This window comes from Eucyclogobius newberryi, unplaced genomic scaffold (genome assembly GCF_026437365.1).
Source record: "Eucyclogobius newberryi isolate DKJ021-1_F unplaced genomic scaffold, fEucNew1.0.hap1 SCAF_12, whole genome shotgun sequence".
NCBI lineage: Eukaryota > Metazoa > Chordata > Actinopteri > Gobiiformes > Gobiidae > Eucyclogobius > Eucyclogobius newberryi.
Genome location: NW_027315746.1, coordinates 25,093,357 through 25,121,072, shown reverse-complemented (window position 1 = coordinate 25,121,072; position 27,716 = coordinate 25,093,357). Strand labels below are relative to the sequence as shown.

Sequence of the window (27,716 nt, the reverse complement as noted above, 5' to 3'; positions counted from 1 at the left end):
AAGTTATCCAATTTTTTGAGATACCTTTTACGGTCTGTGTGAGGCGCAGCCGCAAAGTTGGACAACTTATTTTGGAATATTGCAGATCTAAAAATTGCTCCCATTTGATCAAAACAAGTCCCATTAGGACCAAATTTGAATCAGTTGTTAAACTTTCTAGTTTGGACCAGTTTAGGCTGACAAAATTGAAATGGCCGCGATAGCGCCCCCTACAGAGTGACCTTTAAATTAACATTGAAGGTCAAAAATTAGTTTTACCAAAATTGTCTAAACTTTACCCAAAATTCTATTTTGCCGTCCCGATCACAAAAGCCAATCAGACAAATGCCTTAATTTTTACGGCGTAGTCGTAGCGATGACAGAAACATCCCATGTTATCCCTATGGGAAAACCACAAAATCTCTCAAATTACCACATTTTTATGTTTCACACTTTAACGAACTCCTCCTAGTGCGTTTTGCCCACCAACCTCAAAATCGGTGTACGTCCTCTAGACAAGTGGGGCATCTAAAGTTATCCAAATTTTAAGGATAACTTTTACGGTCTCTGTGCGACGGAGCCGCAAACGTTTCCCAGAATTCTGACTATTTGGCCTTCAGAGTAGCCTATAAACAATAGAGTTTTTCCAAATGACATGACATTTTGCACAAAATTCTAATTTGCCATCCTGATCATACAAGTATGAGAGCCAAAGTCATATTTTGTACGGCGTAACCGTAGCGATGACAGAAACATCCCATGTTATCCTTATGAGAAAATCGTAGAATCGCTCAAATCACCACATTTTTACGCTTCACACTTTAACAAACTCCTCCTAGGGCGATAGCTCGATCAAGTTCATATTTGGGGAAAATCATCTACACAAGCGAGGCATCAAAAGTTACCCATATTTTGATTCTAAGTGCTACGGTCTCTGTGCCGTGGAGCTGTAAATATACTGTCACAAATGGGAAAAACGCTAAATCTATGAAATGTTCACATTTACGCTTCACACTTTAACAAACTCCTCCGTGGGCAATAGCTCGATCAAGCTTTACTTTGGGAAATATCATCTACACAAGCGCGGCATCAAAGTTATCCATATTTTTATTCCAAGTGCTACGGTCTCTGTGCGGCGGACCCGCAAATATATGTCAGAAATGGGAAAAAAGCGAAATCTCTGAAATGTTCACATTTGCGCTTCACACTTTAACCAACTTCTCTAAGGGCAATAGCTCGATCAAGCTCATATTTGGGGAAAATCATCTAAACAAGCGGGGCATCAAAACTTATCCATATTTTTATTCCAAGTGTCACGGTCTCTGTGTGGCGGACCCGCACATTTGACCGACATTTGTGTTCATTTGCACTGGATTGGCCATGTCCAATGTGTCGCCGTCTGTCAAGTTCTTTTTTAATTCAACACAATAAGGGCGCCATCTTTATCAAGTCGAAAGCGCAGAGTCGGAAGGCCGGCGGCCCGCGAGGGCCGTTGGATGCCGCTTGCGGCTTTAATTAGGCCCGAGCGCCACAAGCTGGCGAGAGGCCTATTAATCCCGTAAGGCTGCGAAAGTGCGCACGTAGTGCGCACGAAATCGAGCGCGAAGCGCTCGCCCACTTCCAAACACTCACTAACGCACTCCTTCACTCATGCACGCCCCGTGCATACTAATTAGTAGAAGGAAAATGGAACATTACCGTTGTAAACGGGCAAAGCCCGTGCAAAAGTGCGCACTAAACGAGCACTATACATTGACATATAAAGCACTCATTTGCGCTAAGTAGCTCACGAATACGTTCCCCATCTCTTGCATGTTCCGTGCATATAAGCATGTAATGCAAAAATTGAACATTATTACTGTATAGAGGGCCAAAAACACAAAGTGGGCGGAGCCCACTCAAAATTAACGAAAGTACCCGTCAGTGACCAGGGACCCACACCATGAGGTAGGAAAGCGCGAGCGCTTTCCGAAAATGTATAGTTTATGATATTTGAAAAATGGGAAACATTGTTTTCGCATCGGAATATTATTCTTTCTTCTTCTCGGGACCAACCCCCCTATTTTTCACCCAGTGAACATTGACGAAAAGTCACAAAAATGTTCACACCTCTAAAAATCGTGCCTCTCTACATTCTGGCTATTTCCCTTTTCTAAAATAAAAAAAATTGGCACGTCAGCGCGCCCAAATGTACCAAAAATGCATTGAGAGATGGGAAATGACCCAAAAAAAATCTGATCGTAGAATCATGAAATTTGGCGCAGAGGTAGATGGTGACAAGAGAAGTAAAAAATATTATTACGGCAACGCCGTCCGCCCAACCAAATGTCGGCCATATTGCTTCAAAAATGGCTAAACATGACTTCGGAGTTTTTCCAAACGTCGTACTTTTACGAACTCCTCCCAGGGCGTTGGCCCTAAAAAGCTGAAATTTGGTGAAAATGCTACTGAGGAGTGGGACATCAAAAGTTATCCAAATGACATTGATACCTGTCACGGTCTCTGTGCGGCGAAGCCGCAAACTGTAGCTAGAATTTCAGAAATCTCCCATATTTAAAATTTCTGCCGTTTGCGCAGATAAAGTCCGAATTGCGTCAAATTAGAATCAGTTGTTAAACTCTTTGCCCTAAACCTACTTGAAGTGAAATAAATTCATTCGGCGCCACAGCGCCCCCTACAGATTTTTTATGGAGGTTAAATGTTTTGTTATGTTTAGCGTAATAAAAGGACAATTGGGGCGCGTAAGCACCTCCTCCTCTTGCTGCGTGGCGGCGGTGTGGCGGCGGCGTGGCGAGGGCCGATCATTGCCGCTTGCGGCTATATTTAGGCCCGAGCGCCACAAGCTGGCGAGAGGCCTATTAATCTCGTAAGGCCGTGCGAAGCACGGCTGCGAAAGTGCGCACGTAGTGCGCACGAAATCGAGCGCGAAGCGCTCGCCCACTTCCAAACACTCACTAACGCACTCCTTCACTCATGCACGCCCCGTGCATACTAATTAGTAGTAGGAAAATGGAACATTACCGTTGTAAACGGGCGAAGCCCGTGCAAAAGTGCGCACTAAACGAGCACTTTACATTGAGATGACGACCGCGAAGCGGTCGTCATCCCCATATAAAGCACTCATTTGCGCTAAGTAGCTCACGAATACGTTCCCCATCTCTTGCATGTTCCGTGCATATAAGCTTGTAATGCAAAAATTGAACATTATTACTGTATAGAGGGCCAAAAACACAAAGTGGGCGGAGCCCACTCAAAATTAACGAAAGTACCCGTCAGTGACCAGGGACCCACACCATGAGGTAGGAAAGCGCGAGCGCTTTCTGAAAATGTATAGTTTATGATATTTGAAAAATGGGAAACATTGTTTTCGCATCGGAATATTATTCTTTCTTCTTCTCGGGACCAACCCCCCTATTTTTCACCCAGTGAACATTGACGAAAAGTCACAAAAATGTTCACATCTCTAAAAATCGTGCCTCTCTACATTCTGGCTATTTCTCTTTTCTAAAATAAAAAAAATTGGCGCGTCAGCGCCCCCAAATGTACCAAAAATGCATTGAGAGATGGGAAATGACCCAAAAAAAATCTGATCTTAGAATCATGAAATTTGGCGCAGAGGTAGATGGTGACAAGAGAAGTAAAAAATATTATTACGGCAACGCCGTCCGCCCAACCAAATGTCAGCCATATTGCTTCAAAAATGGCTAAACATGACTTCGGAGTTTTTCCAAACGTCGTACTTTTACGAACTCCTCCCAGGGCGTTGGCCCTAAAAAGATGAACTTTGGTGAAAATGCTACTGAGGAGTGGGACATCAAAAGTTATCCAAATTACATTGATACCTCTCACGGTAGCTAGAATTTCAGAAATCTCCCATATTTAAAATTTCTGCCGTTTGCGCAGATAAAGTCCGAATTGCGTCAAATTAGAATCAGTTGTTAAACTCTTTGCCCTAAACCTACTTGAAGTGAAATAAATTCATTTGGCGCCACAGCGCCCCCTACAGATTTTATATGGAGGTTAAATGTTTAGTTATGTTTAGCGTAATAAAAGGACAATTGGGGCGCGTAAGCGCCCCCTCCTCTTGCGGCGTGGCGGCGGTGTGGCGGCGGCGTGGCGAGGGCCGATCATTGCCGCTTGCGGCTATATTTCTTTCTTTCTTTCTTTCTTTCTTTCTTCTTCTCGGGACCAACCCCCCTATTTTTCACCCAGTGAACATTGACGAAAAGTCACAAAAATTTGCACGCCTCTAAAAATCGTGCCTCTCTACATTCTGGCTATTTCCTTTTTCTAAAATAAAAAAAATTGGCGCGTCAGCGCCCCCAAATGTACCAAAAATGCATTGAGAGATGGGAAATGACCCAAAAAAAATATGATCGTAGAATCATGAAATTTGGCGCAGAGTTAGATGGTGACAAGAGAAGTAAAAAATATTATTACGGCAACGCCGTCCGCCCAACCAAATGTCGGCCATATTGCTTCAAAAATGGCTAAACATGACTTCGGAGTTTTTCCAAACGTCGTACTTTTACGAACTCCTCCAAGGGCGTTGGCCCTAAAAAGCTGAAATTTGGTGAAAATGCTACTGAGGAGTGGGACATGAAAAGTTATCCAAATTACATTGATACCTCTCACGGTCTCTGTGCGGCGAAGCCGCAAACTGTAGCTAGAATTTCAGAAATCTCCCATATTTAAAATTTCTGCCGTTTGCGCAGATAAAGTCCGAATTGCGTCAAATTAGAATCAGTTGTTAAACTCTTTGCCCTAAACCTATTTGAAGTGAAATAAATTCATTTGGCGCCACAGCGCCCCCTACAGATTTTATATGGAGGTTAAATGTTTAGTTATGTTTAGCGTAATAAAAGGACAATTGGGGCGCGTTAGCGCCCCCTCCTCTTGCGGCGTGGCGGCGGTGTGGCGGCGGCGTGGCGAGGGCCGATCATTGCCGCTTGCGGCTATATTTATTATTATTTTTCTTGTTCTTCATCGCTTTGATCTCTAATTTGACCCCCTGAACATGCTCAAAAACTCACCAAACTTTGCCCAAAATTCAGAATCGGCGAAAAATTTAATTTTTTCTGGGCCATTTTTTTTTTCGTTAAAAAATGGCGCGACAGCGCCACCGACAAAAGTCAAAATACATTGCGCCTATGGGAGACGCCCCGAGGTCAACTTTGTCGTAAAGCTACGAAATTCGGGACACGCATTCCTCTCGTGAGGACGAACAAAAAAAATCATTGTGGCCACGCCCCCAGACTTACCCTATGGCCGCCATCTTCCTTTGAAAATGAAAATACGCTGTGTTAGTCATTTTGTTCACGTCAAACTTTGACGAACTCCTCCTAGGGCGTTTTGCCCACCGACTTCAAAATCGGCGGACGTCCTCTGGACAAGTGGGGCATCTAAAGTTATTCAATTTTTTGAGATACCTTTAACGGTCTGTGTGCGGCGCAGCCGCAAAGTTGGACAACTTATTTTGGAATATTGCAGATCTAAAAATTGCTCCCATTTGATCAAAACCAGTCCGATTAGGACCAAATTTGAATCAGTTGTTAAACTTTCTAGTTTGGACCAGTTTAGGCTGACAAAATTGAAATGGCCGCGATAGCGCCCCCTACAGAGTGACCTTTAAATTAACATTGAAGGTCAAAAATTAGTTTTACCAAAATTGTCTAAACTTTACCCAAAATTCTATTTTGCCGTCCCGATCACAAAAGCCAATCACAAAAATGCCTAAATTTTTACGGCGTAGTCGTAGCGATGACAGAAACCTCCCATGTTATCCCTATGGGAAAACCACCAAATCTCTCAAATTACCACATTTTTATGTTTTACACTTCAACGAACTCCTCCTAGTGCGTTTTGCCCACCAACCTCAAAATCGGTGTACGTCCTCTAGACAAGTGGGGCAACTAAAGTTATCCAAATTTTAAGGATAACTTTTACGGTCTCTGTGCGACGGAGCCGCAAACGTCTCCCAGAATTCTGACTATTTGGCCTTCAGAGTGGCCTATAAACAATAGAGTTTTTCCAAATGACATGACATTTTGCACTAAATTCTAATTTGCCATCCTGATCATACAAGTATGAGAGCCAAAGTCATATTTTGTACGGCGTAACCGTAGCGTTGACAGAAACATCCCATGTTATCCTTATGGGAAAATCGTAGAATCGCTCAAATCACCACATTTTTACACTTCACACTTTAACAAACTCCTCCTAGGGCGATTGTCCGATCAAACTCATATTTGGGGAAAATCATCTACACAAGCGGGGCATCAAAACTTACCCATATTTTGATTCTAAGTGCTACGGTCTCTGTGTGGCGGACCCGCAAATATATGTCAGAAATGGGAAAACAGCGAAATCTCTAAAATGACCACATTTTCACGCTTCACACTTTCACCAACTCCTCCTAGGCCGATTGCCTGATCAAGCTCATATTTGGGGAAATCATCTACACAAATGGGGCATCAAAAGTTATCCATATTTTGATTTTAAGTGCTACGGTCTCTGTGCCGTGGAGCTGCAAATATACTGTCACAAATGGGAAAAACGCCAAATCCTTGAAATGTTCACATTTATGCTTCACACTTTAATGAACTCCTCTGTGGGCAATAGCTCGATCAAGCTCATATTTGGGAAAAATAATCTACACAAGCGGAGCATCAAAAGTTATCCATATTTTTATTCCAAGTGTCACGGTCTCTGTGCGCTGGAGCTGCATATTTGACCGACATTTGTGTTCATTTGAACTGGTTGTCCACATGTCCAATGTGTCGCTGTCTTAGTTCTTAGATAATTGCGTTAGCGCCATCTCTGTAAAATGCAGAGAGCAGAGTCGGAAGGCCGGCGGCCCGCGAGGGCCGTTGGATGCCGCTTGCGGCTTTAATTATTATTATTTTTCTTGTTCTTCAGCGCTTTGATCTCTAATTTGACCCCCTGAACATGCTCAAAAACTCACCAAACTTTGCCCAAAATTCAGAATCGGCGAAAATTTTTGTTTTTTCTGGGCCATTTTTTTTTTCGTTAAAAAATGGCGCGACAGCGCCACCGACAAAAGTCAAAATACATTGCGCCTATGGGAGACGCCCCCGAGGTCAACTTTGTCGTAAAGCTACGAAATTCGGGACACGCATTCCTCTCGTGAGGACAAAAAAAAAAAATCATTGTGGCCACGCCCCCAGACTTACCCTATGGCCGCCATCTTCCTTTGAAAATGAAAACACGCTGTGTTAGCCATTTTGTTCACGTCAAACTTTGACGAACTCCTCCTAGGGCGTTTTGCCCACCGACTTCAAAATCGGCGTACGTCCTCCGGACAAGTGGGGCATCTAAAGTTATCCAATTTTTTGAGATATCTTTTACGGTCTGTGTGCGGCGCAGCCGCAAAGTTGGACAATTTATTTTGGAATATTGCAGATCTAAAAATTGCTCCCATTTGATCAAAACCAGTCCGATTAGGACCAAATTTGAATCAGTGGTTAAACTTTCTAGTTTGGACCAGTTTATGATGACAAAATTGAAATGAGCGCGATAGCGCCCCCTACAGAGTGACCTTTAAATTAACATTGAAGGTCAAAAATTAGTTTTACCAAAATGTTCTAAACTTTACCCAAAATTCTATTTTGCCGTCCCGATCACAAAAGCCAATCAGACAAATGCCTTATTTTTTACGGCGTAGTCGTAGCGATGACAGAAACCTCCCATGTTATCCCTATGGGAAAACCGCAAAATCTCTCAAATATCCACATTTTTATGTTTCACACTTTTAACGAACTCCTCCTAGTGCGTTTTGCCCACGAACCTCAAAATCGGTGTACGTCCTCTAGACAAGTGGGGCATCTAAAGTTATCCAAATTTTAAGGATAACTTTTACGGTCTCTGTGCGACGGAGCCGCAAACGTTTCCCAGAATTCTGACTATTTGGCCTTCAGAGTGGCCTATAAACAATAGAGTTTTTCCAAATGACATGACATTTTGAACAAAATTCTAATTTGCCATCCTGATCATAAAAGTATGAGAGCCAAAGTCATATTTTGAACGGCGTAACCGTAGCGATGACAGAAACATCCCATGTTATCCTTATGGGAAAATTGCAGAATCGCTCAAATCACCACATTTTTTATGCTTCACACTTTAACAAACTCCTCCTAGGGCGATTGTCCGATCAAGTTCATATTTGGAGAATATCATCTACACAAGCGGGGCATCAAAACGTATCCATATTTTGATTCTAAGTGCTACGGTCTTTGTGTGGCGGACCCGCAAATATATGTCAGAAATGGGAAAACAGCGAAATCTCTGAAATGTTCACATTTACGCTTCACACTTTAACAAACTCCTCTGTGGGCAATAGCTCGATCAAGCTCATATTTGAGGAAATATCATCTACACAAGCGGCATCAAAACTTATCCATATTTATATTCCAAGTGCTACGGTCTCTGTGCGGCGGCGCAGCAAATTTGACTGACACTTGTGTTGATTTGCACTGGATTGGCCATGTCCAATGTGTCGCCGTCTGTCAAGTTCTTTTTTAATTCAACACACAATAAGGGCGCCATCTTTATCAAGTCGAAAGCGCTGAGTCGGAAGGGCGGCGGCCCGCGAGGGCCGTTGGATGCCGCTTGCGGCTTTAATTTTTATTGTTCTTCTTCAGCGCTTTGAGCTCTAATTAGACCCCCTGAACATGCTCTAAAACTCACCAAACTTTGCTCAAAATTCAGAATCGGCGAAAAATTTTGTTTTTTCTGGGCCATTTATTTTTTCGTCAAAAAATGGCGCGACAGCGCCACCGACAAAAGTCAAAATACATTGCGCCTATGGGAGACGCCCCGAAGTCAACTTTGTCGTAGAGCTACGAAATTCGGGACACGCATTCCTCTCGTGAGGACAAAAAAAATATTTCATTGTGGCCACGCCCCCAGACATACCCTATGGCCGCCATCTTCCTTTGAACATGAAAACACGCTGAGTCAGCTATTTTGTTCACGTCAAACTTTGACGAACTCCTCCTAGAGCGTTTTGCCCACCGACTTCAAAATCGGTGTACGTCCTCTGGACAAGTGGGGCATCTAAAGTTATCAAAATTTTTGGGATACCTTTTATGATCTGTGTGCGGCGCAGCCGCAAAGTTGGACAACTTATTTTGAGATATTGCAATTCTAAAAATTGCTCCCATTTGATCAAAACGAGTCCGATTAGGACCAAATTTGAATCAGTTGTTAAACTTTCAAGTTTGGACCAGTTTAGGATGACAAAATTGAAATGGGCGCGATAGCGCCCCCTACAAAGTTGCCTTTGAGTGAACATTGATGGACAAAAACTGGTTTTACACAAATGTTCAAAACTTTGCCCAAAATTCTATTTTGGGAAAACGCCAAATCTTTGAAATGTTCACATTTACGCTTCACACTTTAACAAACTCCTCCGTGGGCAATAGCTTGATCAAGCTTTACTTTGGGAAATATCATCTACACAAGCGGAGCATCAAAAGTTATCCATATTTATATTCTAAGTGCTACGGTCTCTGTGCGGCGGAGCAGCACATTTGACTGACACTTGTGTTTATTTGCACTGGATTGGCCATGTCCAATGTGTCGCCGTCTGTCAAGTTCTTTTTTAATTCAACACACAATAAGGGTGCCATCTTTATCAAGTCAAAAGCGCAGAGTCGGAAGGCCGGCGGCCCGCGAGGGCCGTTGGATGCCGCTTGCGGCTTTAATTGTATTTATTCTTACAACAATATTAACACTTCCCGTGCAAAAAAGAAAGTTGCTTCTTGGATTAAACTAAGCAAATACAGCAGGTCCTCTCCTCCTGCTGGAGAACTGCTGCAGGTGATGATCCTTCAGCTCAGATACAGTATTTAAACCTGACTGATGCAGTGAGTGGCTTCTCATTTCTGAACCAACCATGTGGAAAGACAAATCCCGTGGTGATGGAAAAGATGTCAATGTGTTTGAGAAGGGTCAAATTATTGGCATCAAGCAGAGAAAACATCTAAAGCGAAGCAGAAACTAATCTACAACAGCTCTGAACCTCAGTGAGAGTGTTTGGGACGAGCTGGAGAAGGCTTTGTGCAGTGGTCACTCTCTCCTTCATCATCAATACAAGATCAACTGTGAAAATGAATGAAACAGGATGGAAATAAGTCTTTTAATATTGCAGAAGCTTATTGAAACTATGCCACAGCGAAAGTGTGCTGTAATCAAAGCCACAATGAATGTGTGCAAAGCTAAAGGCGGTCTAGAGCTTGTGCCCCTTTTTTTCTGTGGCAGGCTGAATATTTTCCTATATGATACAAATATAAACAGTACAAACTTTTAATTGACCCATTTCTTTCTCAAAAATCTAAACTCTGCTCCAAATCATATGCTTTTACAGGCAGAAGATTGGCTGTGCATCTCATCATCTGTGCATATCCAACGAATTGCTCATCCCTATAATATTGTGTGTTATCACAATTATTGATTAAACCACTTAATCTTGGCATCCTTACTTACAGGTACCCAACTGCGGGCCGGAGCATTTAGGACTTCCCCCCCGGGCGGCCAGCTTCGACATAACCAGCCCCCGGGACGACTCTGACCAGGGCTCGGGGTCCCTCAGCCCCCACAGCACGCGCCGCAGGAGGGGCGGGCTGGTGGAGCAAAAGGATGTGATCATGGCTCACCAAGCGCACAAGATTCAGAGCACGCCACAGGCCCGCAGGAAAGAGTGGGAGTGAGTAGAAAGGAAACAGCGCCTTTTTAAATTCTATGTGTAAAGATGATAAGTCTTCATGGAGCTGCATCAAATAGTGCCGTAAAGAGATCGGGGCACATGTGAAAAATAGACACATTTTGAAAGGACACAGTAAGAAAGCCACATCCTGCTCTGAAAGCATGTTCGTTGTTACATAGCAATTTTTCATCCATTATTATCCATTAAAGTTCATTTTATTTTTGAGAAAATTGCCATTCGACAGAATTCTCTATTCTCTATTTCTTTAGCAATTCTTAAAAGTAGTCCATAATGTACTGTATGACAGCTCTGATACTCCACTCACATATTTATAAAAACATTGATAAAGGAGTCAGTTGTGAGACACGTGCTTCTTGTTCAAGGGTGATATTTTGAGGAGTTTTTGCACATTCAAAACATGTGTCAAAATATATAATAGTTTGTTCTGAATTGTTAATTGCTATGGCAACGCTTTTAGATGTTCTTTATGCTGAAAACCATTGATACATTCAACTTTACTTTACTGTTATATTTTCCTTTTTTGGGGGGGAATCTTAAACTATTGAGTTACATTCCGGTGGTACATCGAGATCACTGAAGATATCACCTTTGCACCGGATAAACTCTCCAAGAAAGTATGTTCATCATTTTAATTAAAGTAGATTAAAAATGTAGATGATGCCCCTCAATTCCATTCTAATAAAATATTGCATTAGGCTCTTGGTAGGATAATCATGAAAAACATTATGCAAACAATGTTTAAGCCTGTTTTTATTAAAGGAAATTGTTGCTTAACATTAATGGTCGTAGAACAAATGATTATTACTCTACACACATTCATGCACGTTTGATCTGTGATGAAATAAGCGACGAAGCAAAAGTATTTCAGTTTGTCTGCTTTTCCGTCTTCTACTCTGTTATAGAGTTTTGATAAAAATGTGAGTTGCTCTTTCCAGTGACCGTGAGACACACAATAATCAGCTTCTGTTTTTTCCCCTCGCATTCGGTTTGACAACAAACATTGAGGGCAATTGATTGAAAAACCCTGTGATTGAGTGGTTCAAGTGATTGACCATCTGAATGTATGGTGCTTTGTTGCTTGGTTACAATTGGGATTGCTGCACATATAGCAGTCAAACATATGTTGATGAGTCATATCCATAAAAGCCCCACAATGACCGTTCTATTTCGCGTACAATTTTGTTTCCTGTAATCACAAGCTGGTAATGTTCCTGAACTCAACAGGCACATTTCCCTGATTATCTGCCTTCCAACACTTGAATTTGAAGAGGTACTTTATCAGCATAACCCCCAAGCCCCCGGCGTGCCCCCGCCCCTGTTTTTTTCCCACAGTCCTCTGCGTTTCCTGCCTTTACCGCCCACTCCGCAAGCTCTCCACCGCGCCACTCATCCTCTTCATCACACGTGCTCCTCTTGGACATTTTCATTGTAAGGATGATAACTGAAGTGGCTAAAATCATGTCTTACTGCTCTTTGAAACACTCTAGACAAAGCAATAACAGCTCAGAAAATCAGGTGACAGACCCTCCTCCAGAAAAGTTACACTGTGCCCCTTTAAGTTATATCACAAGAAAAAATATTTTGCTCAGTTACATATGTTTATTTATTTATTACTGGTCAAATAATTGTATCCACCACCAGCTGTGAGGTTTAAGGCTCTTCCTGAATATTGTATTTTATTTCAGTTATATATGCACAAAGCCCTTAACATCTCTGTATTTGTGTATACTGGATAAACTGCAATTGTTTTAGAGTTATGTTGATTCAAACAAAACCTGAAAATTGAATTATCTAAAATAATAACCGTTTATTGGTCAAAGATCTATGACTATTCTTTTCTGAAGGTACTTTCTTGTCCAGCTCAGAGAAGCAGACTGAAGCAATTAAGCTGTTATTAGCCCTAATGGAGCCTGTGAAATGACACTAAATTACTAAGTGACCGTCTAACAGCTTCTAAAAATACTACAAGTGTGTATTACTGTTAGATACTGTACAAGGTTATCTCTAGCACTCTTTATTCTTCATACTTTTCAACTTCATTTTACTCAAGAATGCCCGGACTAAAATCCTATGGGCTATTCATCAACCCAATTATTCTTATAAAGAATGATGTTAATAGCCTATTATATTTAAGCATCTCTGTGTAAGACTCTTGGTGGGGGGCACGCCACCTGAGTGTATCCATGGAGACAGAAAGTGCAAACCAAACTTTGGAAGGTTTCATGCCATTCTGTGGAAAGCAAAGCTAGAATATTTCCATGGAGACAAGTTTAAAAAACCTGGAGTTTCAAATTGAGCTGGACCAGGTCAGAATTCAGTGGTAAACTTTGAAACAAACATTTTTTTTCTCAATTCGCCTCAGAAACTGGAGCCATTATTCAACTCTAAAAGTGTGATTGTTGTCAGTTGAAAGGAATTTAAGCTCTTTGATTAATATGACAAATATGACAAATAAATAATGAGAATGCGGATTTCTATTTTAGATTTTTATTTCAAAAGCAGTGAATATCCCATAGAGTTACATAAGATCTCCACCATCTGAGATTATGACATCATCAGATTCTAGAGCGTCAACGCCATCTGTAACAAAACAAACACTTTCATTCTAGTTTATTTTTGGGCTGAAATGTTACGTGGTGGAGCTTTTTTAGCTATCTGCACAACTGGAGTATTCTCTGACCTCACTCACAGCAGTGTATGATCTCTGACACTGTCCTCGCTGAGCAGCTATTGTTTTTAGCCACGTTCGAGCTGCTTCACTGAGCAGTGCTACAGCTGAGGGCGAGGCAACTGTGTCATTTTGTGTGTTCAGAAATATAATTTTCTGACTTGTTTTTTTTATCCTATACAGTATCTGAAACGTGAAATGTGAACTTAGTAATGCTACACACAGCAGAGACTAACAGATATAGGACAAAACCGAACAATTACTTGAATATTATCTTTAAAAAAAACTATGGAATACAGATAAATTGAGTAATACATTATGTAATATTATATGTAAATGAATTGACAAATTACTGATGTATAGACCTGCCCCTCAAAAGGATGATTGTGACTTTTAAGTAGGTTGCAGGGGGTTGAATTAATTGTACCACTGGAAATATTTGTATATGTACAGTATAATCAAATTCATAAAATGGCATGTTTTAAAAATGCATTACATCCACTGTAAAATATTCTGCAAATAGATTAGGTGACCCTTTTATAATCATTTTGAGAAAGAAAAATGGAAGTTACAATAATATCTCTGTGTAGACCATGTGGCTACATTGCATGCACTGTGCTATTTTGTCCATTAGGGGACGCCAGGGAATCAAAGTAGAGATGTGGTATAAGAGAGCTGCAATATTTATCTAAAGCTATGCAGCAAATCTCATTTTGCATAACGAAATGTAGAGAAAGCAACATTTAATTACAAAAATACCTAAGCCACAACTTTTTACCTCTGCCAGGTAAATGTATTGCCTGTATTATAATTTCTCATCTCAGTGTCTTCTTTTAAGCACACTTTAGTAATATCTCTGACATTCTGATGTGCAGTGATATAAGCTACGGTTATTGGTCAAATTAAACAGACATAACTCGGTACTAGAAGATGACGGTTGCTAGGGAACAGAGAGAAAAATAAATGCTAAAATCACTCCTGTCGATGCCGGCTGAAAAAAAAACCTGTTCACAATTATATAAAGGCTCTTCAGAGTTCTGCGCTGGCACAAAGAAGTACGCCCATTAACTGTGTGTCATCTCTAACCTCAGTTCTGGTTCACTAATACTGAAGCGCTGATTGGAAAAACGATGACAGACGGGAGAAATGACCTCTCTGAGTGGTAAGACACAAGGCCAACATTTAGGCGTTAAAAGGAAGGTAAAATGGATTTCAAAAGTCCAGAGGTAAACATGTACAAATCAGATGTTGCTTTGAATGAACGCTTGTAAAGTTTTATTTCTAATTACAAAACATTGGACATGATGCCAAGTTGTTTATGTTGTCATTTGGTGTTTTGGTACTCATGCATTACATAAATGAGTCTCCCTTTCGGTTTACCAGCTCCTATGAGTAAAATAAGTTGGAGATAAACCTAAAAGGTCGGACTGCAATGACTAATCTGAATAATTATGATCATAATCTGGACTTTACAGACTCTCCTTTCATTTGTTGATCTAGGCCTAATAGTTCATGGGCAATTTCTCCTCCAATTGAAACAAAAAGTCCCTGAATAGAAAGTAAAATAACGGCATTGTTTTAGGTTACATGTGACAGGCAGCAGTATTCCTCTGTCCGGTCTTTTTTATAGTTTATTATTAGAATTTATACAACAAGTTCTGCAGGGATTCATTTTGCTGTTTTGTTCGGTTTGAAAAAAAAATACCAGGACAAAAACACCTCATCAGATTGGTTGGGTTCATGCTTTATAATTTGCCCAGATTGGTTCAAATGGAGGACAAGGGCCAACATTATTGCTATCGGTGAGGCCATATTTTCACAAATCCAAATAGATACACACATTTTGAGTCTGGTGGGGTCAAAACACTAACAATAAAACAATAAAAAGAGAACGGCTGCGTGGGTACACATATAATTACAATAGTAGACAGGTACTCTTTGGAAAGCGGTTATTTTTCCATTTAGAGATAGTGAAATTGTTTGTCTGCAGGGTTAAAACTTGTGTCTGACAACACAAAAAAACAAGGCACTCTGTCCGTTTTAGAAGTTAAAAAGCCTTTATTCCATCATGGCTATTCAAAATAAAAAAATATATGCACATGTTTTGGGCAAAAGCCTTCATCAGGGCACAAAGACAAAATATATACTGTACGGTGCAACTCCCACTTAAAGACACAGACTTTAATCTTTGAACATGCTCCATAATGTTATTTAAAATCAATTGAATACACACACAAAATCCAAAAACATTGAGTATTAACAGAAAATGTGATATACAAACTATCATGTTCAAGCAGTAAATATAGAGCGGGCACCAAAGCCAGATAGCCCTGAAATGCAACTAGTTCTCTATAATTATGACATATACAGTATACCTCAGAGACTCATTTATTAATGTAAAAACAATAACAATGTCCTTTTTCCTGCCAACAATTTCTATTAACACTAATTATTGCTGAAAACATTCAACTTTGTGCCAGTTTTTATTTCTTGTGGAGGCACATCCAGAACGCTGCTGCTCGGGTCCTGACTAGAACCAGGAAGTACGAGCACATGCACTCTGCACTGGCCCCTGTGGCTCAGAGAATAGACTTTAAAGCAGCTCTGCTTGTGTATAAGTCTCTCCATGGCCTAGCACCAAAGTACATATCGGACATGTTTGTGCCATATAAACCATCTCGGACTCTGAGGACCTCAGGGACTTGCCTCCTGCCGGTGCCAGAGTCAGGACTAAACATGGACCAGCCTCCTGCTGGTGCCAGAGTCAGGACTAAACATGGACCGGCCTCCTGCTGGTGCCAGAGTCAGGACTAAACATGGGCCGGCCTCCTGCTGGTGCCAGAGTCAGGACTAAACATGGACCAGCCTCCTGCTGGTGCCAGAGTCAGGACTAAACATGGACCGGCCTCCTGCTGGTGCCAGAGTCAGGACTAAACATGGACCGGCCTCCTGCTGGTGCCCAGAGTCAGGACTAAACATGGACCGGCCTCCTGCTGGTGCCCAGAGTCAGGACTAAACATGGACCGGCCTCCTGCTGGTGCCCAGAGTCAGGACTAAACATGGATCGGCCTCCTGCTGGTGCCAGAGTCAGGACTAAACATGGACCGGCCTCCTGCTGGTGCCCAGAGTCAGGACTAAACATGGACTGGCCTCCTGCTGGTGCCAGAGTCAGGACTAAACATGGACCGGCCTCCTGCTGGTGCCCAGAGTCAGGACTAAACATGGATCGGCCTCCTGCTGGTGCCAGAGTCAGGACTAACCATGGACCGGCCTCCTGCTGGTGCCCAGAGTCAGGACTAAACATGGCAGTCAGGACTAAACATGGATCGGCCTCCTGCTGGTGCCAGAGTCAGGACTAAACATGGATCGGCCTCCTGCTGGTGCCAGAGTCAGGACTAAACATGGATCGGCCTCCTGCTGGTGCCAGAGTCAGGACTAAACATGGGGAATCTGCGTTTCAGTTTTATGCAGCTAAAATCTGGAAAAGCTAAAATCTGAAGATGTGAGACAGGCCTCTATTTTGACAATGTTCAAATCTAGGCTAAAAACAGTTTTGTTTAGGGCTGCATATGACTGAAGGATTTTCTTTGCACTTTTTTGCATTTTGTCCTTTTGTGTGAAGCACTTTCAATTGAGCTCTACAAATACTTTGGCCTTGCTCAAAATGGTTGGTAACTTTAAAGGTGCTCTATGTATCTTTTGTGGTAGATGGTCCACCAGCTGTTTCCATGGTGATGTTATTGCTTTTGTACGGTGCGCTGTATGGCAACATGGAGAAAAGCAAGTGACATCAACAGGCCAAGTTGAAGGTCAGATCCAGTAAGAGTGACTGGTTTTCAATTGATTAAACGCAAGGTTGTTTTTTTTTAAATGCACTTTTAAGATTTTGATTCTTCATTTAATATTATTATCATTGTTTTAGATTTGTATTATTATTACAGTGTATTTATATAGTGCTTTTCCACTCGCAAGGCACTCAAAGCACAGTTTGAGAGGAAAATAAGTAGCTAACCTGTATAAAAAGGATTATTAATAATAAAAATAATATACATCCTTCCATCTTCTTCCGCTTATCCGGGGCCGGGTCGTGGGGCAGCAGTCTGAGCAGGGACTCCCAGACTTCCGTCTCCCCAGACACCTCCTCCACTCCTCCGGGGGGATCCCGAGGTGTTCCCAGGCCAGTCGAGATACATAGTCCCTCCAGCGTGTCTTGGGTCTTCCCCGGGGCCTCTTCCCGGTGGAACATGCCCGAAACATGAGATCCTGTGGTCCCCAAACCGAACACCAAGGAATTCTGTCGGTGACCCTGAGCAAAGGGCCCCGTACTCCAGGAGCCCCCCCCAAAGGACAACCCGAGGGACACGGTCGAAAGCCTTCTCCAGATCCACAAAGCACATGTGGACTGGTTGGGCAAACTCCCATGAAACCTCGAGCACCCGATGGAGAGAATAGAGCTGGTCCAGTGTTCCACGACCAGGACGAACACCACTCTGCTTAATAATAGAGAAGCATTGTTTATGTTAACTGTTATTTAGTCACGATTATTCAGATTAATTGTTGCAGCCCTAAGACATTCTTAAAGCAAAGCCATCCCATTCCAAGCAATCAATTTCTCCCCTTTTTGAGTCCAATTTTTGCAGTTTTTATCCAAAGTAGACCAGGGGCAGCCAACCCCAGGTGTCGCTTAAACAAATGTGTGTGGTCATGTCTGTGTGTGGAGTGGATTATTGTCTGGCCTGTCTTGTAGTGCGTTGGATTGTCCGACAAGGGCCCTATGCAACCAAGGGGGATTTGTTGGATAAAGTAGATTTCTGTAGGAAGACGATCGCTGCAACTATTGTGCAACATGGCTTTTGTTGGCAGAATGAAAAGAAGTAGGAATGGAAGAGAGAGCTATGTCGCTATGGAAACAACAGCAATGCGAGCTTGAAACGGAACGGTAGAAGGACGTACTGTTTGCAAAAGATGAAATATATTTTTCTGTTTGTTGTTTGGGAGTAATGAGTACTTTTACATGGGAGGCCGGTAAATGCAGTGCTTAAATGTGTTAATTATATGCCGGTTTGAAAATCTCCACTTGACAGGTCATTGTGCCGGCCTGTTTTGCATGAGGTGCCACCCCACGCAGATTAGGAGAAAGCAGCAGTTTTGGGAGCTTAGTTAAGGGCTTATTCATAGATCCTGTTAAATCTTTTTTTTCCTTCCTTCCCCCAGATCTCGACTTGTTTGCCAAGCATAAATTTGCCACTCTCTTGGCTGCATGCGTCCTCAATCCCCGTCATCGGCGTTGCTCAGTGCCCATCTACACACAGCTTTACCACCTTTGTGGTGCGCCGACCAGACTGTCAGTCTCAAGCTTATGTCAAGACACACTTAATGACTTCTACCTGACACATATGTAAAGCAGGGCAGGAGGAGCGTATTTGCAGGGGTTATTTTGAGTAGGCTGTCTGCATCCCAGTACAGCTAAATAAAGCTTAAATATACACACGAAGGGTATTGTCTGTTGCTATGAAATATTGTTTTACAGTAGTGTATAGGGCTGTAGTCGTCTAAAGAAAGTCATGCGCTGTGTGTTGATTTGTTGAGTAAAATGGGCGGGGTGGTGGCAAACCTTTTAAATATTCCAAACGCACTGACAAAAAAATTACAAATACAGAGAAATACTGAACAGTGTTTTTATCTGTACAAGGTTTATAATTCACACCAAGATAAGTAACTGTCCTCTCGTTTCTGCTGACTATATTTCCCCTTAAAATAATTAGTTGACTAATAAAAAATGGGGTCAACCAAGACAACATCAAACAATTAATCGACTTCACAACTAAAGCAACAAACTGGAGTTCTTAAAAAAACAACAACAACAAAATTAACGTTGCTGGTTCACAACTACAGGTTTATAGTCCTGATACGATGTGCCTCATATTTATCTGTGCAACCAATTGAGTAACAATCTGGAGAAAATGTCAATGAATAAAGTCAAAATTAGGATAAATTGCACTAAATATTGCTGAAAGTTGGGTGTGATGGAACAGTATATAATCAAAGATCTAGGCTGCAAACAAGGTTAAATTTCACTCTAAAATGACATCAGTTTCTTTTTGTGACCTAAAACCTTACAGTAAATAACAGAGAGACACTTTTCTCCCCTTGTCACAACAATAACGCATTGTCTCATTATTTTCTCTGTAGTATAATCGCGACTGCAATCCCTGAAGCTAGTGCTTGACTTCAAAAATAAATAAAGTGATGATCTTTTCACATAGTCGTGCACTACCTGAGGATATTTCTCTCATCAAGACCTTTTGGGATAATACCATTGTGATTGTGTTAAATTTCAAGTACCATGGTTTTTTTTTAACTGTCCCAAAGCCTGTTTTAGCCTTCAAGCCCACAAACGCCACCTTTTACCACTCACTGGATTATGATGCTCTTCATGCTCTGTATAGTTTGTTGATACCTCGTGTGAGGACTGACTGGGGGAAGCGAGCTTATACGCTGCTTCTGCTGCTTGGAACTCTCTTCAATTTGACTTGAGGTTTTTAAAAAGATGTTTGAATTTAAATATGTGTTTGTTTGTTTGTTTGTTTGTTTGTTAGTTTGTTTGTTTGTTTGATGTTTTTTAATGTATGTCTCTTGATTGTGTTGTTGTTTTTATGTTTATGATTTGTGTGCTGCTATATTTTTCACTTTCCCCGAGGTCACCCTTAAAAAAGAGGATTTGATCTCAATGGGTTCTCACCTGGTTGAATATAACACAAAATAAATAAATCTCAGCCCCAGATAACTTTGTGTCAACTAAAACCAGGAGGATCAGAGCCAGTTTAAATTATTGGTGGAGAAAATGTGTGGAAAAGATTGTGGGAAATTGAAAGAAAACTTGGTGGAATATTAGTGGAAAATTGAAAGAAAACTAACAGATATTGTTCACACTGGGAAAAAGGTGTTCTGCACAGATTATGTTCAAATGATGATCAGTACAGGCTTTGGACAGAACGATTCCTCTACGTCCCACATCTGCGGCTGTTGCTCATGCCTTTCACATTCTATTAACCACTGCTGACGAGTTGACTCAATATGGTCTTCTCATTAAACATTGTGGAGGAAGCAGCAGTGCCATAACGGGGTTAGTAAGTCACTACCTGACTCAAAAACCTGTGCCCCAATGGCCCGCTAGTATTTGGGTGTGGGGGGCGAGGTGGTCATCTTCAGGAAGCAATGGGGGAGCGAGCGAGTAACAGATGGTGTGAGAGAGAGAGAGAGAGAGAGAGAGAGAGAGAGAAAGAGAGTGAGAGAGAGAGAGAGAGAGAGAGAAAGAGAGTGAGAGAGAGAGAGAGAGAAAGAGAGTGAGAGAGAGAGAGAGAGAGAGAGAGAAAGAGAGTGAGAGAGAGAGAGAGAGAGAGAGAGAGAGAGAGCCCACGGCCAAACTAGGTCTCACTTGTGCCTGTGAAGACGAACCTGCCTTCCTCCCTCTTTTCTCTGCTTTCTTTCCCTCTTATTCTTTCTTTCTCTCTCTCTTTCTCTCTTCCTTTCAATTAACTCCTGTTGTCTCTCTCTTTTCCTCTATCTGTCGTTCTTTCTTGGTCTCCCTCTTTTTTCCTTCTCTCTCGCTCCCCCTTTCTCTTTTTCTTGTCTTTCTCTTACATTCTCTCTCCTGTCTTCCTCTCTCATTCTCTTTTCTCCCACTGTCTATGTATATCTCCCCATTTCTTCATTACTCCTTTTTAATACTTTCCTTCTCTCTTTTTTGTTTCTCTCTCTCTTACTTTCTCTCTATTGTCATTCTCTCTCTCTCTCTCTCTCTCTCTCTCTCTCTCTCTCTCTCTCTCTCTCTCTCTCTCTCTGCTTCTTCCTCACTCTCTCATTTCTCCCTCTGTCTATGTATATCTTCCCTTCTCTTCATTTCTCTTTTTTAATACTTTCACTTTCCTTCTCTCTTTTTTGTTTTTTTATCTCTCTTTCTTTCTCTTACTTTCTCTCTATTCTCTCTCTCTCTCTCTCTCTTTGCCTCTTCCTCACTCACTCTCTCATTCACTCTCTCCTCCTCAAAAAGGGAGCAGCCCTAAAATCTATTTCATGCGCTATTTTTACACCAGACTTTACTCCAATATTAGCACAATGGCCCACTTTGGACGGCTCTAATCGCGTCTGACTTTTCCAATGGCGACAGTGACGACACGCACTTATCAATAACGTGCGCACTTGCGTTGCACCTATAGATTTGTGTCTCCACTTGTTGCCCATTGTTTATGTTCCGTTATGCTTTCGCGTGCCTGAGCGTTTTGCGCCCACGAGTGTCTCTGCGTAATGCTTTTAAACCACAGTAACCCACGCAACCTTGAACCTTTTTTAGTATAACGGGATGTTTTCTCTCCTCTCTCTCTCTCTCTCTCTCTCTCTCTCTCTCTCTCTCTCTCTCTCTCTCTCTCTCTCTCTCTCTCTCAGCCATAAGCAAACTGCGATCACCATGGAAACGTGCACATATACGGTCCCTCCTCCATCGCTGTCTTCCACTCTTCATTCAGATCAATTTGGAAATCGCCATCATGAAACGTTGTGGGAGGGGGCGAACTGTGCAAATGCTGCTGCCGCCGCTGATAATATCCACCAAGTGATACACGCGCGTTAGAGATTACAGCCACTTTCCTCCCTAAATGATCTCCTCCTGCTGTTGCCGACCAGGGGAGATGCGTAAACTTTTGGCAACAGTTTTAGCGGGAGACTCGTGCCCTTTGCGGGTTGGTGGCGGCTCAAAAGCCACAGAAAACGGCTTTCGCTGATGTTTTGAATAGGTTTCTTGGACCAAAGGCATGTTGAAAGTTAGTGCGTGTTGTGCGTGAGGCTGTGCTCATCATATGGGATGCCGCTGGAAACACCTGACTCCCCGGCCGTGGGGGACTTTGACCTGTGATCTAAGAATGGAATAGGACCTAGTGACTTTTTTGGCGGGAACTTGGTCGCTGTTTTTTTTTTTTTTTTTTCCTTATTCTTTTTTGTAAATCCCTTTTGGCGGTTTATCTTTGTAGAATGGCTCGCTTCGGAGACGAGTCGGCTCCCAGCACCGTGGACTCCGGGGATGGCGACGTGGAGCGCGGTGGAGACGGTCAGGACGCGGCCGCGGTGGCTGCGGGACTCACCGCTTCAATGAAGCAAGCCAAGGCTCAACGGGCCCGGACCATGGCCCTGTACAACCCCGTGCCCCACCGGCAAAACTGCCTCACCGTCAACAGGTCGCTCTTCATCTTCTCTGAGGACAACATCATAAGGAAATATGCCAAGCGGATCATCGAGTGGCCATATCCTTCCAATGTGTTAAGTAGTTTTAATTTTTTAATTAAAATCAATTATGTGCATAAAATGCATTTTGTTTGTTCACCAACCATACTTAGTCTCTTGAGAAAAACTGTCCCTCTAACAAAGTCTGCAAAAGACAGAGTTCAGGCACTTTTGTAATTAACATCATTTTGGCATTTCTTAGTTATTTCTGTTGAAAATTGGGTTTATAGTCACACGAGGCATGTTTTTCATGTCTGTATGTTTAAAAAATACAAAATGTCTGTGTTGTAAACTTAATAGGTTTTGTAAGTTGTCCATTGTACCTTTAGTATAACATCTGTGTGTTTTTGGACCTCGTCTAAAGTAAGATGATATATCTCAAGAGGAATTCCACTGATACATTTCATATGGAAGAGTAGTGATTGGCTGATATTGTGTTTTACATTGTCATAAGCCATATCAGGTCAGAGGACGGAGCTTTTAAATGCGGCAGATGAAATTTACAGTTTAGTTTTGAAACATATGTATTTATATCAGTGTGTCAACAATATGGCTGCTGGCAAGCCTATACTTTCCATCCTAATTTCATTTAGTCTGTTCAGGACCATGGAGAGAGCTACCGTTACTCTCAGCTATTAAAGCTAAAGGATTCTGAGCTCTGCTCAATAGAAGAGTCAAGGTACTTGTAGGGATCAAATTTCAAACACATTTCCTTCCTCTTAATGTAGCTCTTTTATGAGTTTGAAAAAAATCAGATTAATTAACATTTTTACAGCGTCTATACCAAACCTTTACAAACTCATACATTCAAGACAGTGTTTTCCTATTTCAAACTTCTAACATTATATCTAATTCATTTTATGAGCTTTTTTATTATATTCCAATTTAGTTTGCACCTTACAGTCATACATTTCTGTTTGTATCCTAAATAAAGAGTAGATTTCACATCTGCATGTCACATCGCCCCCTACAGGAAGTGCCCTTGGTGTTTAGAATCTCACACACCTTGTGAGAGCCACAGTCATTCCAAACCTCTCTCTACCTTCACTTTTACGCACATGAGTGTAGTCTGATAAAGCATACTATGGCTGTTTTAATAACAAAAGATTCTGTACAAATCTTAATCATAACAGTCTTTTAAGGTTTTGACCCCTCTTTGCATGTTGACCATATTTGCGTTGGAGCCCACTGCACTGGTGCTGGGACGCTGGTGGGAGAGTGGAGAACTAGCATGTGGTGCTGGTTGGAAGCAGCTCGTCTCACTGTGGGGGAGGCATGTAGGCACATCTCTGCTGCCTTAGTGCTCATTGGAATATGAACCTGCTCCTGTGTAGGTGTCAGTTCAAATCCAACACGCACTCTTCTCCACTTCCTCTCTCATCAACTTCCACACATCTAACAAAGTCCAAATAATGTAGTGTGGGCATGCTTTGTAACTGCAGTGCTATGGAGACCAATGAGAAAGTTGGGGCTTGGGTGATTTGTGGCTTGCATAGTGTGTACATTGCTCTTTTAGAGCAACCCTGGTCTAAATGGTAACAGGGAATGTGATCTAGTTATCCACCAAATGAAACTAAATAGCGTCCTAATTGGTTACCACAATTATTTTCCACCACTATTTGATACACATGTAATACTTTGATTGGTGCAAATGTCCTATCATAGCTCAAACTCTGGACTTTCTATCCATGGGTTTCAGAGTTAACACTTTTAACACAAATTAACATATAACGAAACGTTGTATGTTAACAGAAAGCTGACATCCATGAATATCTTAAACTTGGTGTCAGATTGTGATTTTTTTATCAGTTGCTTTGAAAGGTATTACCAAATGTCTTGTATTTGTAATTCTACTGCCAATTGGAACTTAATGGATGTACCCATTGCTCCATATGTTTTGCTCTAATTTTATTTACAGCCCCAGGAGTAAAAAAACAGAAAATAAATGGATGATATTCTAAAAACCAAAATCAATACACAAATTTCTTAGTGAAAAATCCAATATAAAATCCCACACCATTTTTAGATCCATCACTGTCAAGCTTTCTCCTTGTCCAAAGAAGGTTTCCTGACTGAATAATTGCCGGCTCAGTAACATCAGTAGTCAGTACGTTGCCAGTCTACCCACAGCTCCTCCTGTCTTACACACCCACCAGTGCAGCGCGCCAGTCTTTTCAGTGTTACCTAACCGCTGAAGCTCCATAGTTGTGTGGGCGTAGGGCCTAGTGGTCAAGACTGGCCACTGGCAGTGAAGTTAGCGTGTGGGAGAAAGAGAGAGTTGGCCTATAGTACCACCATGGCTTGTGGGCTGGGAGAAGCAACTCTTGTTTGGGATTTGACATGGCCAAACCCTTATCCAGGAGGGCTTGTTTGTAGACCGTAAGGCGTATTGTTGTAGTTTTAACTTTCTGCTTATGTAATCCATCATTACACCATACTTGTGCTGTTGAACCTCTTGACAGGGAACTGCTTTGGTTTTCAACTGAAGGCGTGAATATTTAACGCCATTTTATCATTTTCTTTCATTCCCGTTGTCTAACATGTAACCATTCCTCAGGTTTGTAACCTTTAGTAAATAAAACGGTCTAAATAAAAAAAAAAAAATAAATATATATATATATATATATATATATATATATATATATATATATATATATATATATATATATACTTTAAATATAGTTGAACTTTTTGGGAGGACTACAGTCAATGTTGAAGTCTGCAGTGCCTCATTGATCTCAGTCCAGTATTTATGAATAACATGGCAGTCCAAAATACATGAGAGGGATGAGTTACTTGACAACCACAGTGTCTCCAGTAACTAATATTTATCTGTGAATAATGCTACATAGTTTTATAGAATACATTGATATATTTTTCATCAGAATTTAATCAAAAAATTAGATTTGGTGCTTCTCCTTTAGGATGTGCGTATATGTTCCCATTAATTTGTGATGGAATCGAATTATTAAGCTCAGTAAAACATTTATAGTTTGGAGATGATTCCTTCGAAGAGTTGTGATTTATATTTAGAAAAGCATGTGAAGTTTGCTTTAAAACGGCATATTTTCACTTATAAACGGACTACTGTGGCAGTCTTTACTGATGTAAGTACACTTGAATCACTAGAGCTGCCCTCTCCAGACTAAAAGCTATGCAACGCTTGTGGAAAACTTAAACTGTGGATTCAACCAGTCACAATCCAGTGTAAACTCATAAGAAACAAATAGAGTTCATGTGAATTGCAATGAAACTACAATAGATGTTTATTTTGGCACAGGGCTCTGTCCAACCTAAAGTATTACATAATTGTTACACGGTAATATAGAGATATCCATTTGAAACTTCTGTTATACCTGTAATTTTCATATAATGATTTTGTTTGTATAAATAAGGCATTTTTCACATTTTTGGGACATTTACATCTGAAAAATGTATAGGGCCAAGTTCTTTTTGTTGAAATTTTAGACACTAAAAAAATTTACGAAGTGGATTTTGATTATCTTATTTAGCATTTGAATAAACTAGATCTTGCTTAAAATTGGTGTAAAAGGTTTGGATAATTTTTTGTAGTTAAAACTTGAATAAATCCGGCTTGGAATTCTTATTACAAATCCCTCTGTGCAATGCAATAAAATCTTGTTAAGTACAAGAAGTGTTACTTCAGTGGTTGGTCTTGACTGCATTTACCTGCGTTGTAAATGCGTTGTGAGAAAAATGTGAGAAAATGTGGGAAAAATGCATTTGGAGAAAACGGCCTTTAACATAATGTAAAAATCTATAGTTGGAAATTGATTAAATCAAATATTTGTTATTTTTTATGTGAGTGCAATCTGACAAAAAAGAACCCCAAAATATATATGAAAAGACTTGTCGTGCCTTAAAATGCATGACTGTGACGTGATTGTATTTGCCAGTTGTGTCTTGTCTAAATATAGCCATTGTGTGGGTTAAAACGCAGGTAAATGCAGTCAGGACGTTGATTAAGCGTTACCCATTTAAGCTATTTTGAAGCTTTGAACAGCCTCAGTGTGGAATGAGTGAATGTGCCAGAGTAGCTCCCAGGGGCCCTCATCTCCGCTCCTCTGTGACTCAATGACCTCATTTCACTCACAGCATCATGGTTAATAAGGGCGGCCAGGGACAGCAACACCAAACGTCTGGGACTGAAGTCTGGGGGATGTATATGAGCTCCCACTGGACTAAACACACTTACAGTCGGATAGAGCGTGTCGGTGATCAGGTCAGATGCAAATACAGAGCTTAGATTAGAGAGGGGCTTAGAATGAAATATACACGGCCTGCTAAAAGTACAGGTTATAGCTTTTCTTCTACCACATTTTAGTTTTTGTCACATGATTATGGTCGCTTAGAAAAGATGTGTTCAAATTGCAGTCTGCTGGATGTCTGTTTACATACCCCTGTGACCCTTATGGACAAAATCATAACCACATTTTTTTAGGGTTTGTAATAGGAGTCCCCTTTATTTGGAATGGTTATGAAAGATAAAGTTGAAACTCATTCATTATCAATGTTTTGTGACAAATGTTTTAAAAGTCACTGCAGTTTTAGAGAGCTGCTGTGCTCCAGGTTTTGAGAGGCGATACAAGTGTTTGCATAATTTGAGCTATAATTTATTTGTAATGATAAGCACAGCCCTAATTCCCTAATTTTTTCATATTTTCAAATGACTGTGCATGTTATTACAAATTATTGTGTCAGGTGAAGGTGAGTTTGTAGCACTTTGTCTCCCACTGAACTTTCTCTCATGAAAAGCACTTTTAAAAGCAGGTTGCTATGGAGACGACAATCTTTCTAATAGATTGCTTCCAACAGAGTGCAATGCAGCTGTCATAGGCTATAAACATCAAGCAACGCTCAATTTCATTAAGGGTTAATGAAAGGCACACACTCCCTCACCACATAGTTTGTCTTTGTCTACACAGGAAATACAAATACGTTCATAGGCTTTCTCTACATCCAGGTAATCAGCAGTACCTCAGCTATACATACAACTAAAATATTTTCAGGTCGAAATGTAGTTTA

At 41.2% G+C, this 27,716-nt stretch overlaps 1 protein-coding gene across 5 annotated transcripts in view; it reads left to right on the top strand.

The window, feature by feature from the left end:
• Positions 1-27,716, top strand: part of LOC140356588 (voltage-dependent R-type calcium channel subunit alpha-1E-like) — an 80,683-nt gene that overhangs the window by 9,937 nt on the left and 43,030 nt on the right. For all 5 annotated transcript variants that reach the window (XM_072441652.1, XM_072441650.1, XM_072441651.1 and 2 more), the window contains exons 3-4: positions 10,488-10,705; positions 22,421-22,690. In XM_072441652.1, the coding sequence (XP_072297753.1) occupies positions 10,488-10,705; positions 22,421-22,690 (488 nt within the window). The remainder of the gene's footprint in view (positions 1-10,487; positions 10,706-22,420; positions 22,691-27,716) is intronic.